Here is a 14866-nt window from a genome sequence, read left to right on the forward strand (position 1 = left end):
AAATAAAACGTCGACGACACGATAAAATGGCAGGAGACGGCTCGTTCGTTGACTCCATTTTGTTGGCTGTGCGTGCCATGCGTGGAATACGTGTGGTTGGTGCTCATCAAGGCAAGGGAGGCATATGACCAACAAAGACTGCACAAAAAACGCATAAAAAATGTGGATTGTAGACAGCAAACGGCCGCTGACTCTATTCTGTGCCTGACGGGCTTCGGACTGATGATGGAGAAGGATGGGTCGAAGATGACAGATGGTGAAAGACGTCTGCCATGTTGGATTTCTTTGTTACGAGATTGCGAACATAATAAAAGCCCGAAACAATTGGGGACTGAGGAAAGGTACGGATTGTTTATCGGCCATCTACAACCATCGTCAGATCGTGGAACACGGAGGATTGATGTAATAATGATTGCAGGCGAGCGATGAACGTAAATGAAGGACGAGAGCGGGGAAGTATTCCATATATTTCCATTGTTTGGCCTTGATTCTGCATTCAGATTACTTCTTATGTTGGCTCCTTATCCGCAGGTAATTATCTTGAAAAGTTACACTTCGACCTGATTGCATTTTCTGGCTCATAATTATTCGGGCCGGTAGCAACAACGTCATTATTTTGACTTCTTTCACTTCGGAAGGCATGCGGTGGTTCCTCATCACCATCAAAATGATCAATCATTTGGGGTATATTCCACATGATCTTTCCCGTACGTTCTCCTGTCTTTGAGTGTCCCTTCACCTATTTAAGTCCATCACGCCAACGAACCTTGACGGAGGCTGACATGAGGAGGCAATAAATAACACACTCTTGTCCTCGGTCAGGGGTTGTTCGAAGGTTGGGATGGAGAAGGAGTCAAAAGATAGCCGGAGTACTTTTCTCGTATCATCTTCAGCCTTCATACTGAGTAGCCGCCGAAACTACATTTTCAGGGCATTGTGTCTCTCCAGATCCACAAGTAATCAGTGGCAAGTACTTTATTTTTACTCCCGAGTTTAATTCGGTTTCTCGGCGTCCGCCGCATATTCTGCCGACTTCTTGCCGGCAATTCACATGGCCGATTTCAAAGTGATGTCAGCTAGCGCCCTTTTTGAGCGTTGCTTTCAACCAATGCTTACGAACTGATAGTCTCTTGCTCTTGTTTCTTTTAAGCTGCCCATATAGCTAGACGGATCCCTTGCTTCCAGATAAACTTTGCCACCATGTCCGATTCTCGCGATCACCTCCAAGAATTTACTATCAAAGCTGCCAATCCGGCCCAGGCCGAGCAGCATGCGCGGGCTGGATTCGTCATGTGGGGCAGGAAGCAGTCGTGGGAAGTAAGCGGTCGCAAGTCGATTTATAGGCCAGAATACCAGCTGATGTAAACTAGGAGTATTGGGAGGTTTACGAGAAGGAGAGAAAGGAAGCTGCGTGGGGGAAAGATGCGTTGGTGACATGGTGAGGAACACTCGATTTGCAGATATGCGTAGGAAAAGTATCGCTGATATATCGTTCTTACCAGGGTGCTGGTTCGAAACGATGATCCCGAGGGGGACATCTATGCTGGATGTGAGACGTAAGCATTCATAGCTCTATGCGTGTCTTGATTTTTGCTAATGTGGTCGGACAGGTACCGGCGCAAGGGTTGGGTGAAGCACCAAGGTGCCAGTGACATTGAGGAAGGATACGTGTATGGTATTGCCTCAGTGGTGACGCCAAAGCATCACCTCCGTAAGCTCATTGTGCTTGGTGAGGATCCGGTCTGATGAAGTCGTCTTGATAGGCCAAGGTTTCGCAACTCGTCTCCTCAGCTTGCTCCACCGCCATATCGCGCCTGCCAATACACTTCCACCCATCCCTGACTCTTGGGGCAAAGATCAACCCGTGATTCCAGTGGCTGAAGAAGTGTCTTCCCGTCTTCCGAAAGCTATCGGGTCTGTGCTATGGTCCGACATCGGCTCCAAGTTTTACTCCCGTTGTTCTATGGGTGCTGAACGACCTGGCTGGCTCGTTGAAGATTCTCAAAATACTGAATTGATATGGAAGATTTTCCATCCTGCGGCAGGCTCTACAGAAGGCTTCAACTTTCTTTTTGAAGATGATTTGGAAGAGATCGGTCAAATTCTCTCCGAGGCCATGCAGGAAAAGTTGAGGAAGACCGATACCTCCCGTAGGGCATATTTTGTTCAAGATCCATCAACGCCAGGTGTTCTTTCTTTCGCACCTGTCAAAGGCTCTTGGATGGAAAAGACCCCCTCTCCGTTGCCTGTCGGCATCCGCATCAAATCACCTTCCGGCAAACCGTCAGACGACGCCATTGTTCTTTTTGCCGTTACCTGTCCTCCAATCGGCGAACGTTTTCTCATTACACATATTTCCAACCTCGATTCTCACCAGCTGCCTTTTGTGCTTCAGGCGTTTGACATGCTTGCTACCGATGCGGGCCAGGAAGAAGGCTGGGTCTGGGATCTCAGTTTGTCAAGTAATTTAGTGCATGCTTGGCAGCAGTTGCCTGATAGGGAAGTAAGGGTCGGACGAAGGCAGGAGATGTACGGACATTTGTTGGGTGTGGCGTGGTACGGGCCTGAGGAGGAAAAGGGCACTTTGCTTGAAAGTCAGATGTGGAGCTGGTGCTAGATTGTAGCCATACATTTAAAAAGAATCGGGAAAGGACTGCAAGAGCATGTCCTGTATAGAAGCATGTACGAACAAGAGTTGTCTGTCATCTCAAAGCATTTTGAGCAATCCCTGCCAGGACGCACCATATCTCATATGTTTGGAGGACGCTATAGGGACGAACGCATTCTGGCAAGTGCCACAGGTGATAACGCCGAAGTGGACGAGTGAGCGCGGATGGCGAGAGCCGGTGGGCAGCGGGCGGTGAGCATCACGTTATGCGCGTGGGCGAGCTGTGAGGGGGGAGGAAGGCTGCTCTTCTGGCCAACAAGTTGTGCCAGCCACACCACAGCTACGTCGCACAACGCACGCTCTCTACCTTCCCACAGCGTAGCACCCCATCCAGGGGTACACTGAGCATACAGAGTAAGTCGTTCCCATGTGGCCGGGCGCCTCCGATCCCCCTGTCCGGTCCACCTCCGCGACCGCACTCAATTACGAACCTTCTCTCGTAACGTGTTCTCCTCTCTCTTTCTTCCTTCCTTTTGCCACCTACCTAGCCGTTGGCGTTAGCTATACATGAGCTAACCATCTCCAGCGCACGCCGTCTACCTACCACCACCACCCACCTAGACTGTCACGACCCAACATGTCTAACGAGCGCGGACGAGGACGAGGCGGAAACCGCGGTGGGCGAGGAGGTATGGAAGGAGGTTCTGCCAGGTGGGCATTCGATTCGTACCATCCTGCGTAATCGACGCTGACGAGAACAGACGAGGTGCTTGGCGCAACGGACCCCCTGCAGGCAGTTTCCCTCACTCTCGCGGAGGTTCCCCTGCCTTGGGTCAAAGCCCGACTCCTAGAATGAGCATTAACGACCACATGCATGATCTCAAGATTGTCCACGGTGAGCATAAAGGCTTCCAAACGGATACCGACATCTCCCGGACCGCCGGCCCTGTCGAGCGCGAACTTCAACCTTGGGTCCCTGATGGTCCTTCACCTCCGCCTCTGTCTAACGGTGAGAGCGGGAACGCAGACTTTGAGACATTTGGTACAACCAACAACATCACATGGGATCAGTTTGAGACTAATGAGAGGTTGTTTGGTGCCAAGACGGATTTCAAGGAGGAGCTGTATACCACCAAGTTGAATAAGTCCGGACCCGATTTCCATAAACGGGAGAAGGAAGCAGAGAGGTTGGCCAAACAGATCATGGGGGTGGGTAGATTCCATGAGATGTGTGTTTTTGCTGATGGACTTGTAGCAAACGAGTAAGAATGCGCATATTGCAGAGGAGCGAGGTCAGGCGACCGATACTCGAGACGAAGAGGAAAAGTACTCTGGCGTCAGTCGCGCTCCAAACGCATATGTCCCTCCCAGTGCTCGACGTGCTATGGGCCAAAGTTCTGCCACTCTTCGACCTGATCCTACTTCCGAGTCCAAGACCAATGGCAGCACCCCAGTTCCTGCCAAAACAGCTTCCCCCGCTGCTCTTGAAACCGCCCCTCCAGTTCCCGAGCGAAGGATCAGTGATGACCCTGTTGGGAGCAAGCCCGAAGCTCCGGCAATGAAGGTTACTGGTACGACTGTCAGGCCCATCACTGAAAACATCGAGGTAACGGTCAACGGTGCAAGTGTAACGGCCGAGACAAAGCCCGAATTGAGCGGTGTAGTCAACGAGTGGAGGCAATTTGTTGGGACAGAGCGAGAAAAGGTCGAGGCGAAGAAGCAATCGGTCCTGAAGTCTGAAAAGGAAAAGCAGCTTGCAGACTTTAAAAAATTCCAGGCTAACTTCAAAGTGCCCCTCCCTTTGCCCAAAGATATTTTACCTATCCTCTCAAAGGACGAGGCAAAGCAGAAAGATATCGAGGCGAAAGCTACGAGTGCCCTTCAAGCAGCAAAGGAACGCAAGTCATCCATCGCGAAAGACTCACCTGCCAAATCCCCTGCTACCTTAAACTCCGTGAAGTCCGATGCACCCAAACCCGCTCCGCCGAAGAAGATTGTGATGAAGATTCCAGAGATCCCACCGTTCAACCCCGCCAAGCGGAAGGCTCCCGCGGTACCCGTACCAGAGTCTGCCACACAGGATATAAAACTCATCACTTCCCCTGCACCTTCCAACGGCAGTCTTGCATCCCAAGCCACCAAGCTCAACCCTACCGCGAGCACATTCGTATTTAAACCTAGGGCTGATGCTGCCCCCTTCAAGCCTGGTCAACCTTCCGTTAGCCCTTCTATCGCCCCTAATCAACCCTCTGCAGGACCCTCGAATGCGAGTGCTAGCGCCACAGCCCCGAAAGGAAATGCCTTCTTCCGAGACAAGCTTCCCGAAAAAACACATATCAATGCGAGAGAGGATTTCAATCCATGGAAGCATGGACCTGTGCCGCGTCCCAACACTGTTGGGACCGGATGGCCTTACCCTGGTAGAAAGGTTGGCGTTCCTCCACCCTTTATGAGCCCCGCAGCTCCGCCGCAGATGCAGATGCAGTTTGAAGATGACCCGACTTCACCCTCCCCTCACCCGGCTCAACCTGCCATGATGCCTGGGATGCCCCCCAACTACCCTCCCTATGGTCGTTTCCAAGTAAGTCTTTTTCTCACAGATTCCGATTCAATGCCTGACGGGAATGTGGTTTTCCAGCCCGGGATGCCTCCACCATACGGCGTCCCAGGGGGTATGCAGAACCCCATGTTCTCCCCAGGCCCGCATTTCTCTCCTCACCCAGGTCAACCGATGGGTCAACCTCCTCAGCATATGATGCCCGGCGGACCTCAACCCAATATGCCAATGTACTTCCAGAACGGCATGCCTCGTGCGTCTCTTCCTCTTTCACCTCTTCTTTTTTGAGCGCGAACGACTGACGACTTTTTCAGAAAACCCTGCTTTCCTCCCTCCTCAGATGCAACAGTTCCCTCATAACCCTCAACGTCCTGGTCCTGGGCCAGGCCCAGGACCCGGTGGTCCGCAAATGTTCTACCCCAATCAAATGCCTCCTATGCCGCATCAGACTCCCTGTACGTTTCATCCTTCTCTATTTCCTCACATGCATGCATCTTGCCCTTCTTTTCTTCTTTTTACATGTGAAAGGCCGATCATGCTGACCAGAATGACGTTTATCCAGTACAACAACACACTATCCCTTTTTCTGGTCCTTCTCCCGCTCAACCGCAGTTCCAGCACCAGCACCAGCACCAGCATCAAGGCCAACACCCGCACCAGCAAGCTCCTCCGCCGCCACCTGTACAAATGTCACCAGCCCATTCTACGCCCAATGGACCAGGTGGTGTGGTACAAGGAGGTCCTCAGCAGAATGGACAGACTCAAGGATAAAAGTCGTTCGTCCTCTGATGTTAGCGTTGACATCATGCGAGAAGATAAGTAGGTGTGGGCGCAAACGTTTTGAGGATAAACTTTGCGTGGGATGGAGCGGAAGAGGGAAGAGAGCATTTCGAGGGGGGCAAAAGAGCTGATAGGAAATGCAGGGTGGAAGGAAGCATGGTTTATTCTGGAGGAGGACGTAAGGGAGGAGTAAGGAGATGAGAGGAAGTAGCATTTTAAACTCTTTCAATGGATATCATTTATGCCAACAAAGCAAGTCGTCTCAAAACAAGGGGCGTAGTGTTCATGTTCTTTTCATGGCCTTTAATCTCTTTTTACTCTTTCAACTGCAGTCAACTCCAGGATTTCGATCAAATTTGGCTCATAGATGTGGTAAAAGATCTGTGACATCAGGCCATTTACAGTATTGAATTAACGTTTGGTTTTCTGCTGTACGAGTAGAGTATTAACACTGTGCAAATGCACCAGCACCCATCCCCTCTTCTTCTCGCATCTTCTTACCCAGCTGTGCGTACTCCTCCAGACATTCCGGATTTTGCAACGTTGAAGGATTGATGCTACTTATGGGTGCACCATTGATCACCTTTCGAATTGGCACTATCATCATCGTTCAACAGGTCGTCAGTCAATTCGCTGGCGTACTAAAGAATAGCGATTATCCCACCTTCAACCCGTTTGCCAGTGAGTGTAACCGGGATATCTGACACTTGTATGATCTATCGTTGGATCATCAGCAGGGGGGGGGGGGCGGGGGGGGGCGTTCAATGGATAATACGGTACGAACCTTTGCCGGCACATGCCTAGCACTTCTCGCTGTCCTTATACTGGCCCTGATTTTTGCCAATAGGCCATCATCCAATTCCTTGCCTCCTCGCATCTACACGTTTCATCCATCTGTCAGTTCCCGCGCTCTTAATCCAGACTCCAATCCACAGTGTCCAAAAGCACTGTAAAAGAAAAAAAAAACTCGCCTTGACAAACAAAACAACTTTTTCGTCCGCTCCACCATCACACATCAATCCGACCACCAATGTCTCTTCCACACCTTCTTTGGCAAACGTCAAGTTTTCGAGCACAGAGTAGATGTCTGTCGGTCCGAAACGGATACCTCCTGGGTTGAGGACACCGTCGGAACGGCCGAGCATGATCAAGCCCCCGCCGTTTCCTAATCGAGATGGCGTTATCTGGACACTTGATAGGACAGCATAGAGTTAGCCCCTCTGCCTTTGTCCGTTGGAAGAAGAAATAAGGGGAGAAAAGATTTACTAGTCACCATGGTACCAAATCCCTTTATCTCCTTTGAAATAACTGTCCTTGAACCGTTTTTTCGCCTCTTCAACTTGTGCCTCGTCAAAGCCGTATCCGGGTAAAGGCCAAAATCCAAGTGGTTCAATCGGGAAAGCTTTGTGGCAGATGAGTTCTCCTGCGTGATCAGAGTTGCTATCTGTATCAAGTGCGCTAAACCGCAGAATTGACTTATCAGCTATCCGAGGAGACAGGGGGGGGGAAAGGGGGGGACAGGGACGACTTACAATCCCAACATGCGCGATTGTATCTCTCCCCGAAAGACTGGGAGGCAGGTGTTACGCCCCGCAAAGACTGAACAAATGTCCGTACCGCCTAGAATCTGGGATGAGCTCCTGTGCAGCTTTTTACAACGGGACAAGACATACCTGTCACCGAGCCAACCAAGACGTTCTTTTTCACTTTTTCATATATAAAATCAAATAGTCTCCCTGGTAATGGGCTTCCAGTACTCAGGATCTGTTTCAAAGTTTTCAAATCATGGTTCTTCCCTACGTCAGGATAATGTTTCTCCACCTGCTCTATCCACTTTGCGCTCGTTCCGAAAACAGTGATACCGAGGTCATCAATCAATGACCAAAGATGAGAAGGCAGTTTCAGCGGGGAACCTTCATACAATACAATTGTAGCGCCCGTCGCCAAGCCGGAGATAAGATATTGGAACATCATCCAGCCCGGAGTGGTGTAATAGAAGAAGATATCGGAGGAGGAAATGTCGCCTGCGAGATGGTGTTCACGGAGAGAGTCGAGGAGCATTCCGCCTTGACGATGCTAGAACCGTTTTGTCGTTCAGCTTTTGGGTGAATAGGGCAGGATGGATACGTACAACGATAGCTTTGGGTTTCCCCGTAGTTCCGCTGGAGAATAAAATCCATATGGGTTCATCGAACCCCATCCTCAGAAAGTCCACCTCCCCATCTTCTTGATCCAGCCAATCGTCCCACCTCACCAATTTTTCCTTGACCTCTGCGAACGTCGGTACCAATTCCTCTGGGAGATGGTCTACGCTCACTACGACACTAGGCGGATTCTTCAGTATGTTAAGCAGAGGTGCTACGCGTGGTAAGAGTGGGCGTGGGGTCCCGGCATATATGACACCGTTAGTGACGACGAGTACTTTGGGTTGGATTTGCTCGAGACGCTCGACGACACCGTCAATGCCAAAATCTGCCGCTGCAGAAGAAAAAATCCCGCCGAGGGAAGAGGTGGCTAGGACAGTGACGACCGCCTCAAGGCAGTTTCCACCCCAGAATGCGACTCTGTCACCTTTGCCCACGCCAGCTGCTCTCAGGGATCGCTGCGCTTTTCCGACGAGTGAGTAAAGTTCAAATTGGGTGATCTGTTTGATAGAAGGGACATAGGTTGAACATGGTTCGCATACTTGGATTATGGCTATATCATCGGGTCGGGATTTGGCGTGCCGAAGTTGGTTTTCAGCCCAATTAAGGGATGATTCGGTGAACCATGGTGGGTTCTCCTCGGGCGTCTTGTCTTCGTCTACCACCTTGCCATTCTCTTTCACCCCCTTGTCTCCAATAACGTGTTCCCAGTCCCAGAGGGCGGACCAAAAGTCTGAGCGGTGGGCACATGACCACTCCCACAAGTCGGCGTAGGTGGTGAGTGAGAGGGAGTGGATCTTATTGATGTGCGAGAGGAACAGATGCGTTTGCGTGCTTGTGGGGTCGGTTGGAGTCCAGAGAGGCTTTTCCTCTTGATTGGACATGTTGGTTTAAGATGTTCTTATATGCAGCAATGGGAAGTCTACTATCGTCGATGGCCGTGGTCACTCGCTGAGGCTGCTGTGCCAGTGGTCAAATGCCAAATGTTCAGACGGACGAACCGCGAGTCTCTTCGCACAAGGCCGAAGACAAACAAATCCGGCTGAAGCCATACCCGGAGACGCCTAACAGCTTAGCCCGCCATTCTCGCCTAAATTCCCACGCCTACTACTAGCCTCATTTGTCATTGGGCGGGGCCCAGGCGGGGCTCCCCAGCCCCGCAGCAAGAGTAAGATCTGCAGGCACAGCCGACAGTCCAGAAAAACCTTCCGGGAGCCCAAATTTCTCACCCTTTCAAAACGTACAAGCCATCGCCTCCTCTCCTCTCAACTTTTAATCTGCTCCGAACAATACATCTATCTCCCCTTCCCCTTCGTAACGTTCTGATCCTTTTTCCGCTGATCGAATTATACTCGTTGCCTCCCCAAACCTTGTTCACGGTGGTCCCACTTCTGACGACGACGCCTGCCTTGCCCATTTCTTGGTAATCTTGGACTTGGGAGAGGTGTTGAAGTTGGACCCCTCGTGACTTCATACTCCTTTCACCGAGTCATCATCCCCTTGGCTTTTCTTACACCTTTGTTTTGCCGTCCACGTCTATTCTACTTACTTCAACTTTCTCAACCCTTTTATATCTGCAACTACAGCTACGTACAACGACAAAATTTCGAGAGCTCCAACCTCTACCACGAGCTCTAACCTCTTACCTCTACCATCGCATACACATATACATGATGAGGCCTTCCCCGTACCTCTTCCCTCGACTCACACCTCTCTTTCGCCACGCTCCAGCCTACCCACCTGTCATCGTCCACACGACTTCTGCAGTTACACCTACGCACACTGCGAGTGAGACGGACCAAGCTACAGGGTCGTGGTGGGTCACCCATATTCATCAAAACACACTTCCTACCCTCGTACGTATACTAAATGATCTGTCTTCTTATCTCACTTGTCTGTGTGCTGACCAGCTTCAATAAAGCAATCCGAGCCTACGACAGCTTCTCTTAATCGAGACACTTCCCCACCACCTCCGCCTTCAGAGTACGAAACCGAAATCCAGACAGGCCCGAGGAAGTCTCATCTTCCTCCACCCACCATTGCTTGGTACGACTATCTCACTATGGTCTGAGTGATTCCTGTCATTACACTACGGTTTACCAGCAACTTGTATATTTCACCGCTCAACCTCACATGACTCACAACCCAAGACACTGGAAAAGACAAAATCAAGACGGTCGCGCTAGCGACATTTCCATCTCGAGCTCCGAGAAGGACAATCATTCAAGTTAAAAAAATCTATCTTATCCTCCATAGTAATTTCATGAGCATAATTTAATAACAATACTACCTTTTACTGTTCCTTGTAAATATAAATAAAATATTACGTCAAAATGTTGTTTTTCGATCATGCATTTAAATGTCGCGCTTCTTGTCACGGCATAGCCAACTTTACGACTAACGAAGCTATGTCATTGATACCTCTGTGTAACTCTTCGTGAGGGCTAGTTTCATTTTACACAACTTTTCCGGCTTACCCCATCATGCTATTGTGCGCTTAACTGGACTTTATCTTGCCACCTTGTATAATTCCCCTTTGAAATCGCAAACTTTATGGTACAGTGCATTTCAATATATATCTCTTATAAGTTCCTGTTTATCTGGCCATTTGCTTGATCTTGGGCGCCTACAACCAAGCAGCCGGACAGCCCTCTAGTCTCGGACACTGTTTCTTAATTTACCACCCGACTCGGCAGACTCTATGGTACCCTGCGCACTCGGGCACTGAACCGAGCTCTGCGCATGCGCTGTTCTACCGTTCCAAGCCGTCCCATGTTCCATCTGAGCAAAACACTACACTCTCACTATATGGAGAATTCCAGCCTGTTACCAGCAAAGTCTCTAGCAAAGAACCGAGTTGGGAACTCGACGCCCTATGAGGAAAAAAAAAAGGAATCAGCCCAGCTCCGAATCGCTCTAAATCTCGGGGGGGGGGGGGGGATAGAGGGAAGAGACTCACCTTTGACCCAGAGTTTTCACCACCTGGTTTATCGCATTCCTCTGCAGAAGCAGGCAACCCTTTAATGTGGTGCTCGTAGATGCGTTCTTGAAGAGCGGTGAGAGCTTCCTGGGATGGGAGGGAGAAACAAGGATGTCGGCTAGAGATGGGCGCGCGGTCCGAGAGGGCGGGGCCTGCTTCGCTAATACCCTTTTCGAAAGAGACGTGAATCTGTTTATTTGTTTGTTTGTTTACAGAGAAAAGAAAAGGAGATGAATTAGTTGAAGAATTTATGGGTGTGGAGTTTGTAATTGTAATTGTAATTGGAGGATGGGACATACCTGCTGAGGCCCGTCACCAACTCTAAACCTGAACCTCGAGTCAGTTAAAAGATAATGCGACAAGGTCGAATTGAGATTGATGGGAGAGATTGCTTACCATAAGAGTGTATCCCTTTGGGCTTGGGGCACCTGGTCATTCTTAAACCCAATCACATCGCCGTAAAACTCTTGAGCTTGCTCAAGTGTGTCTTTAGGGATGGCAAGGTTGACGTGTTGGATAGCGATGGGTGTGTAAGAAGCAGTCATGATGGTTCGACGGATTATGTGATGGGAAAGAAATGATTGGCGAAGGAGCATTAATGGGAGAAAGAAGGGGGAGATGATGGATGGCGGGATAGGATCGATAGATATATTTAGGGAATTCGTCGGTTTGACTCGTTGATTCGTAACTTACCGACAAAGCAAGCCGACAAGGTATAAGTCGCAATAGTTGAGAGACCGGCTGCAACCGGTCCGGACCGGATTTGTTTGGCTCTGCTTTTTGATGATAAGTAATCCGGGGAAGGGAGTATCCATGGACATAGCATATGACGAAGGTGGATATCAAGGAGTTGTGGGTGGGACCTTCTCGCATACGTCTATAATCTATAGTTTGTTGGTGCTTGTATAGGGTGTCCTCAAGAAGCTCCCAGGTGGATATGGGGTAAGAGAGCGAGATGCGATGATGAGAAGACTCGTTCATATCGTGCCCCAAGCTAAATCAGCAGGTCTTTTCGTTGGATAAGAACCAGAGCCAGTATCAATCACGCACTCCATCTTTATCATTCGGAAAATCAGTATGAGGAGGACACCTTGTTTCCCCACTCTCCACCACCTTTTCCAACTCTTCGTCCCATGCCCATCCTCCGATCTGACAACCAAAATTGATTGGAAGCCCGATCGGAGATGTCCGGATTCCTGGCCAGGCGGGAATTGGATGGCGCACGTGGAAACCACGCGACTGCAGAAGCCACGATGGCAAAGCATGATGATTTTCGTTGCGGTGCTATGCATGAAGGGTGGAGGTGGTGTCCCGATCGGCACGCTGCCGAGGAAGCGCAGCGTGGGGAGAAGGGAAAAGAAGGGGAAGAAAAGCAAGAAGATGCATGTACGAGCGAGCGAGGGTAAAAAGTAACTGGCGAGTTACTTAGATTCGTTGTTTAAACTTTTTTCTCGCCGCCCGGGTCGTTTGTCGCTTGACGTATGCTCTTTGGATGCATTTGCATTGCCTTGCGGGCGCAGCGTTTGCGGCTTTCGGACGACACGAGGGGTTTTGTTGTTTCTATTTTATTATTTTTATGGTGAGAAGCGGCGTGGCGGGTGCCACAGAAGTCGTCGATTTTTGTGGACCCTGAGATTCTTACTTTGGTGCTTGTTGCGCTGTGCCCGTCCATCCTATCGATAAATTATAATTAATCTTCCATCTCTTACTACGAATCATTTCTTCCAAGCAACCAATTCAACATCGCTTACTGTGAACAAGTAAAAGATGTCTGCCAAGGACGTGAGTGACCATTTATCCCACTTGACGCCTCAGCACAGGACGCTCTGGCGTCGAGTGCTTGGGAATGCTGTTTGCGTCCTATGTGCTATGGCTGTGTTGGTGATCTTTGTGAGCTGACATCGGTCTCGCTTTTGGTAGTACTACGGTAACCAGTACGTCTACTCCCAACTTGTTCGCCACCCATCCGCTCCTTTTCCTTCCTCAGCTCCGTCCGCACACCTCTTCCATCTCGATCTCTCAATCTTCTCAGTATCAATGCCCAAAATAGTATAGCATAAACTGACAATCTACTTTTCTCTTCCTACTTTCTGACTGTAAACAGACAACAACCCTACGGCCAGCAATACGGCGGTGGCTATCCCCAACAAGGCGGATACGGTGGTCCTCCCCAACAGGGCGGATACTATCCTCCTCCCCCTCAGGTTTGTCCATCTCCGTTCTCGCAAATGGCCTTGGGAATATGAGCATAATGGCTAATTTTGGAAATTTTGCATCATGTAGCAATCATACCAACAGCCTGGCCGTACGTCATCTCTCCCTGTCTTTTCCCCTGTCTCAAATTTATAACCCATGGCGGATGGCCATTTGGGCATAGGGGTAACTTAACTGACGATGCTAATTTGCTATTGTTTGTTTCTTGAACACAGAGTACTACCCTCAACCCCAGCCTCAGCCCGTATACGTCCAACAACAACCTAAAAAATCTGGTGGCGGTGGCGCAGGTTGTTGCGCTTGGTACGTTTTGGATTATCGCTACGTCCGAATGAATGAGCTAATCCACGACCGTATACGAAAATTAGTCTTGCCGGTGCTCTCTGTTGTTGCTGCGCCGAAGAACTCTGTTGCGACATGTTGTTCTAACCTCCTCACTCTTCCCTGCCTTCAGTCTTCGCCCTCGGCTCGGATTAATATAGGCACGTAGATGAGAAGGTGTCAAGCTACCAATCTGGGATGTGGGTGAGCGTGTGTAAAAGCATATCCTGCATTTCGACATGGACTTTGGGCATAAGGGGATGATGAGGGGGACGATGCGGACTGGAGGGTAGTAGGCGAATAGAGGTGTATTCTAGTTTATTATTGTCATGTTTTCTTTGTCTCGGAGCTTGCATACACGAATCTAAGCTTCTCTTCTTTCTATTCAGGTACCATTCTATAGGTTCTAAATTACCTTGCTCTATGCGATACTTGTTGCGGATCAGACATTTTCGAGTCTCTTTGAAATCTGACAATCTGATGATTATCCATCTCTATTATTAGCTCGCAGCCTCGGGCCTTGTGCCTCCACTTTCGGGCAACGACAATGGCAGCAAAAGGAATTTCGACACGCTTCGTTGATCCGTGTCGCGTGTACATTCCGTTTCTCCTCTTTTTCGTCTCGCCAGCCCACTTACGACGGCGTGGCAGGCCGCCTCCTCTATTGGGCTGTAGAGGCTGTACGCTCCCCAAGTCGTGGGCTGAGCGCAGCCCAGCCCAGGATAGCCCTCTTCTTCCCTCCGTCTGCCCCTCGCTTTCCTCGCCTTTCCCGCTCCCCTCCGTCCCCGCCGATCCCTTTTCGCTCTCCTTGCTCTCTCCATTTTCCATTTCCGACCGCCTCTCTCCTCTTCCCCTCGAACCTCGTAGCCTCTCCTCTCCGCTCCTCGCCCGTAGAATGCATACAACTCCGTGCTCCCCGTAGCAGAGACCTCCACCTGATGACTGAAAGCACAGGCCATTGCCAGTGGCCGGCTAACGGGTCCCAGACTTCCCCCCCAGCATTCAAGATGCTCCTTTTCTTCGATCTGCGCGTGTCCAAGTATTCCCGCCTTCCCCGCCCCTCCCCGCACCCGGGGACAAAGCCTTGCAGGTAAGTCGTCTTCTGTTCATTCTTGCGGGGAATCCAGCTAATGGGAACTGTCGAAATAGGACCTTTGCAGGGATGCCACTTGGTCAAGTACGTACGCAACTAAAAGATGGTATGTGTGCCGACCTGCTCCCAATCCGACTGAGTCGTCCTGTCTGAACAAGCCATTCCATAG

At 50.1% G+C, this 14866-nt stretch overlaps 6 protein-coding genes across 6 annotated transcripts; 4 read left to right on the forward strand and 2 right to left on the reverse strand.

The window, feature by feature from the left end:
* Positions 1-1200: 1200 nt before the first annotated feature.
* CNBE4870 (hypothetical protein) lies at positions 1201-2617 on the forward strand (the record flags this gene model as incomplete). Its single annotated transcript, XM_770121.1, has 5 exons — positions 1201-1317; positions 1371-1438; positions 1503-1556; positions 1611-1711; positions 1764-2617. The coding sequence occupies 5 exons, from the start codon at positions 1201-1203 to the stop codon at positions 2615-2617; spliced, it is 1194 nt and encodes a 397-aa protein (XP_775214.1).
* A 628-nt stretch (positions 2618-3245) lies between these two features.
* On the forward strand, positions 3246-5936 carry CNBE4880 (hypothetical protein; the record flags this gene model as incomplete). Its single annotated transcript, XM_770122.1, has 6 exons — positions 3246-3319; positions 3370-3817; positions 3864-5189; positions 5247-5418; positions 5480-5620; positions 5728-5936. The coding sequence occupies 6 exons, from the start codon at positions 3246-3248 to the stop codon at positions 5934-5936; spliced, it is 2370 nt and encodes a 789-aa protein (XP_775215.1).
* A 454-nt stretch (positions 5937-6390) lies between these two features.
* CNBE4890 (hypothetical protein) lies at positions 6391-8973 on the reverse strand (the record flags this gene model as incomplete). The annotated part of the gene is made up of 8 exons (XM_770123.1): positions 6391-6542; positions 6610-6661; positions 6730-6822; positions 6917-7136; positions 7212-7403; positions 7478-7565; positions 7619-8021; positions 8077-8973. The coding sequence occupies 8 exons, from the start codon at positions 8971-8973 to the stop codon at positions 6391-6393; spliced, it is 2097 nt and encodes a 698-aa protein (XP_775216.1).
* A 786-nt stretch (positions 8974-9759) lies between these two features.
* CNBE4900 (hypothetical protein) lies at positions 9760-10160 on the forward strand (the record flags this gene model as incomplete). Its single annotated transcript, XM_770124.1, has 2 exons — positions 9760-9945; positions 10011-10160. The coding sequence occupies 2 exons, from the start codon at positions 9760-9762 to the stop codon at positions 10158-10160; spliced, it is 336 nt and encodes a 111-aa protein (XP_775217.1).
* Positions 10161-10893: 733 nt separating this feature from the next.
* Positions 10894-11614, reverse strand: CNBE4910 (hypothetical protein; the record flags this gene model as incomplete). Its single annotated transcript, XM_770125.1, has 4 exons — positions 10894-10962; positions 11049-11258; positions 11369-11396; positions 11466-11614. The coding sequence occupies 4 exons, from the start codon at positions 11612-11614 to the stop codon at positions 10894-10896; spliced, it is 456 nt and encodes a 151-aa protein (XP_775218.1).
* A 1222-nt stretch (positions 11615-12836) lies between these two features.
* On the forward strand, positions 12837-13712 carry CNBE4920 (hypothetical protein; the record flags this gene model as incomplete). Its single annotated transcript, XM_770126.1, has 6 exons — positions 12837-12851; positions 12990-13003; positions 13174-13273; positions 13353-13374; positions 13499-13586; positions 13652-13712. The coding sequence occupies 6 exons, from the start codon at positions 12837-12839 to the stop codon at positions 13710-13712; spliced, it is 300 nt and encodes a 99-aa protein (XP_775219.1).
* Positions 13713-14866: the final 1154 nt, after the last annotated feature.

This window comes from Cryptococcus neoformans, chromosome 5 (assembly GCF_000149385.1).
Source record: "Cryptococcus neoformans var. neoformans B-3501A chromosome 5, whole genome shotgun sequence".
NCBI lineage: Eukaryota > Fungi > Basidiomycota > Tremellomycetes > Tremellales > Cryptococcaceae > Cryptococcus > Cryptococcus deneoformans.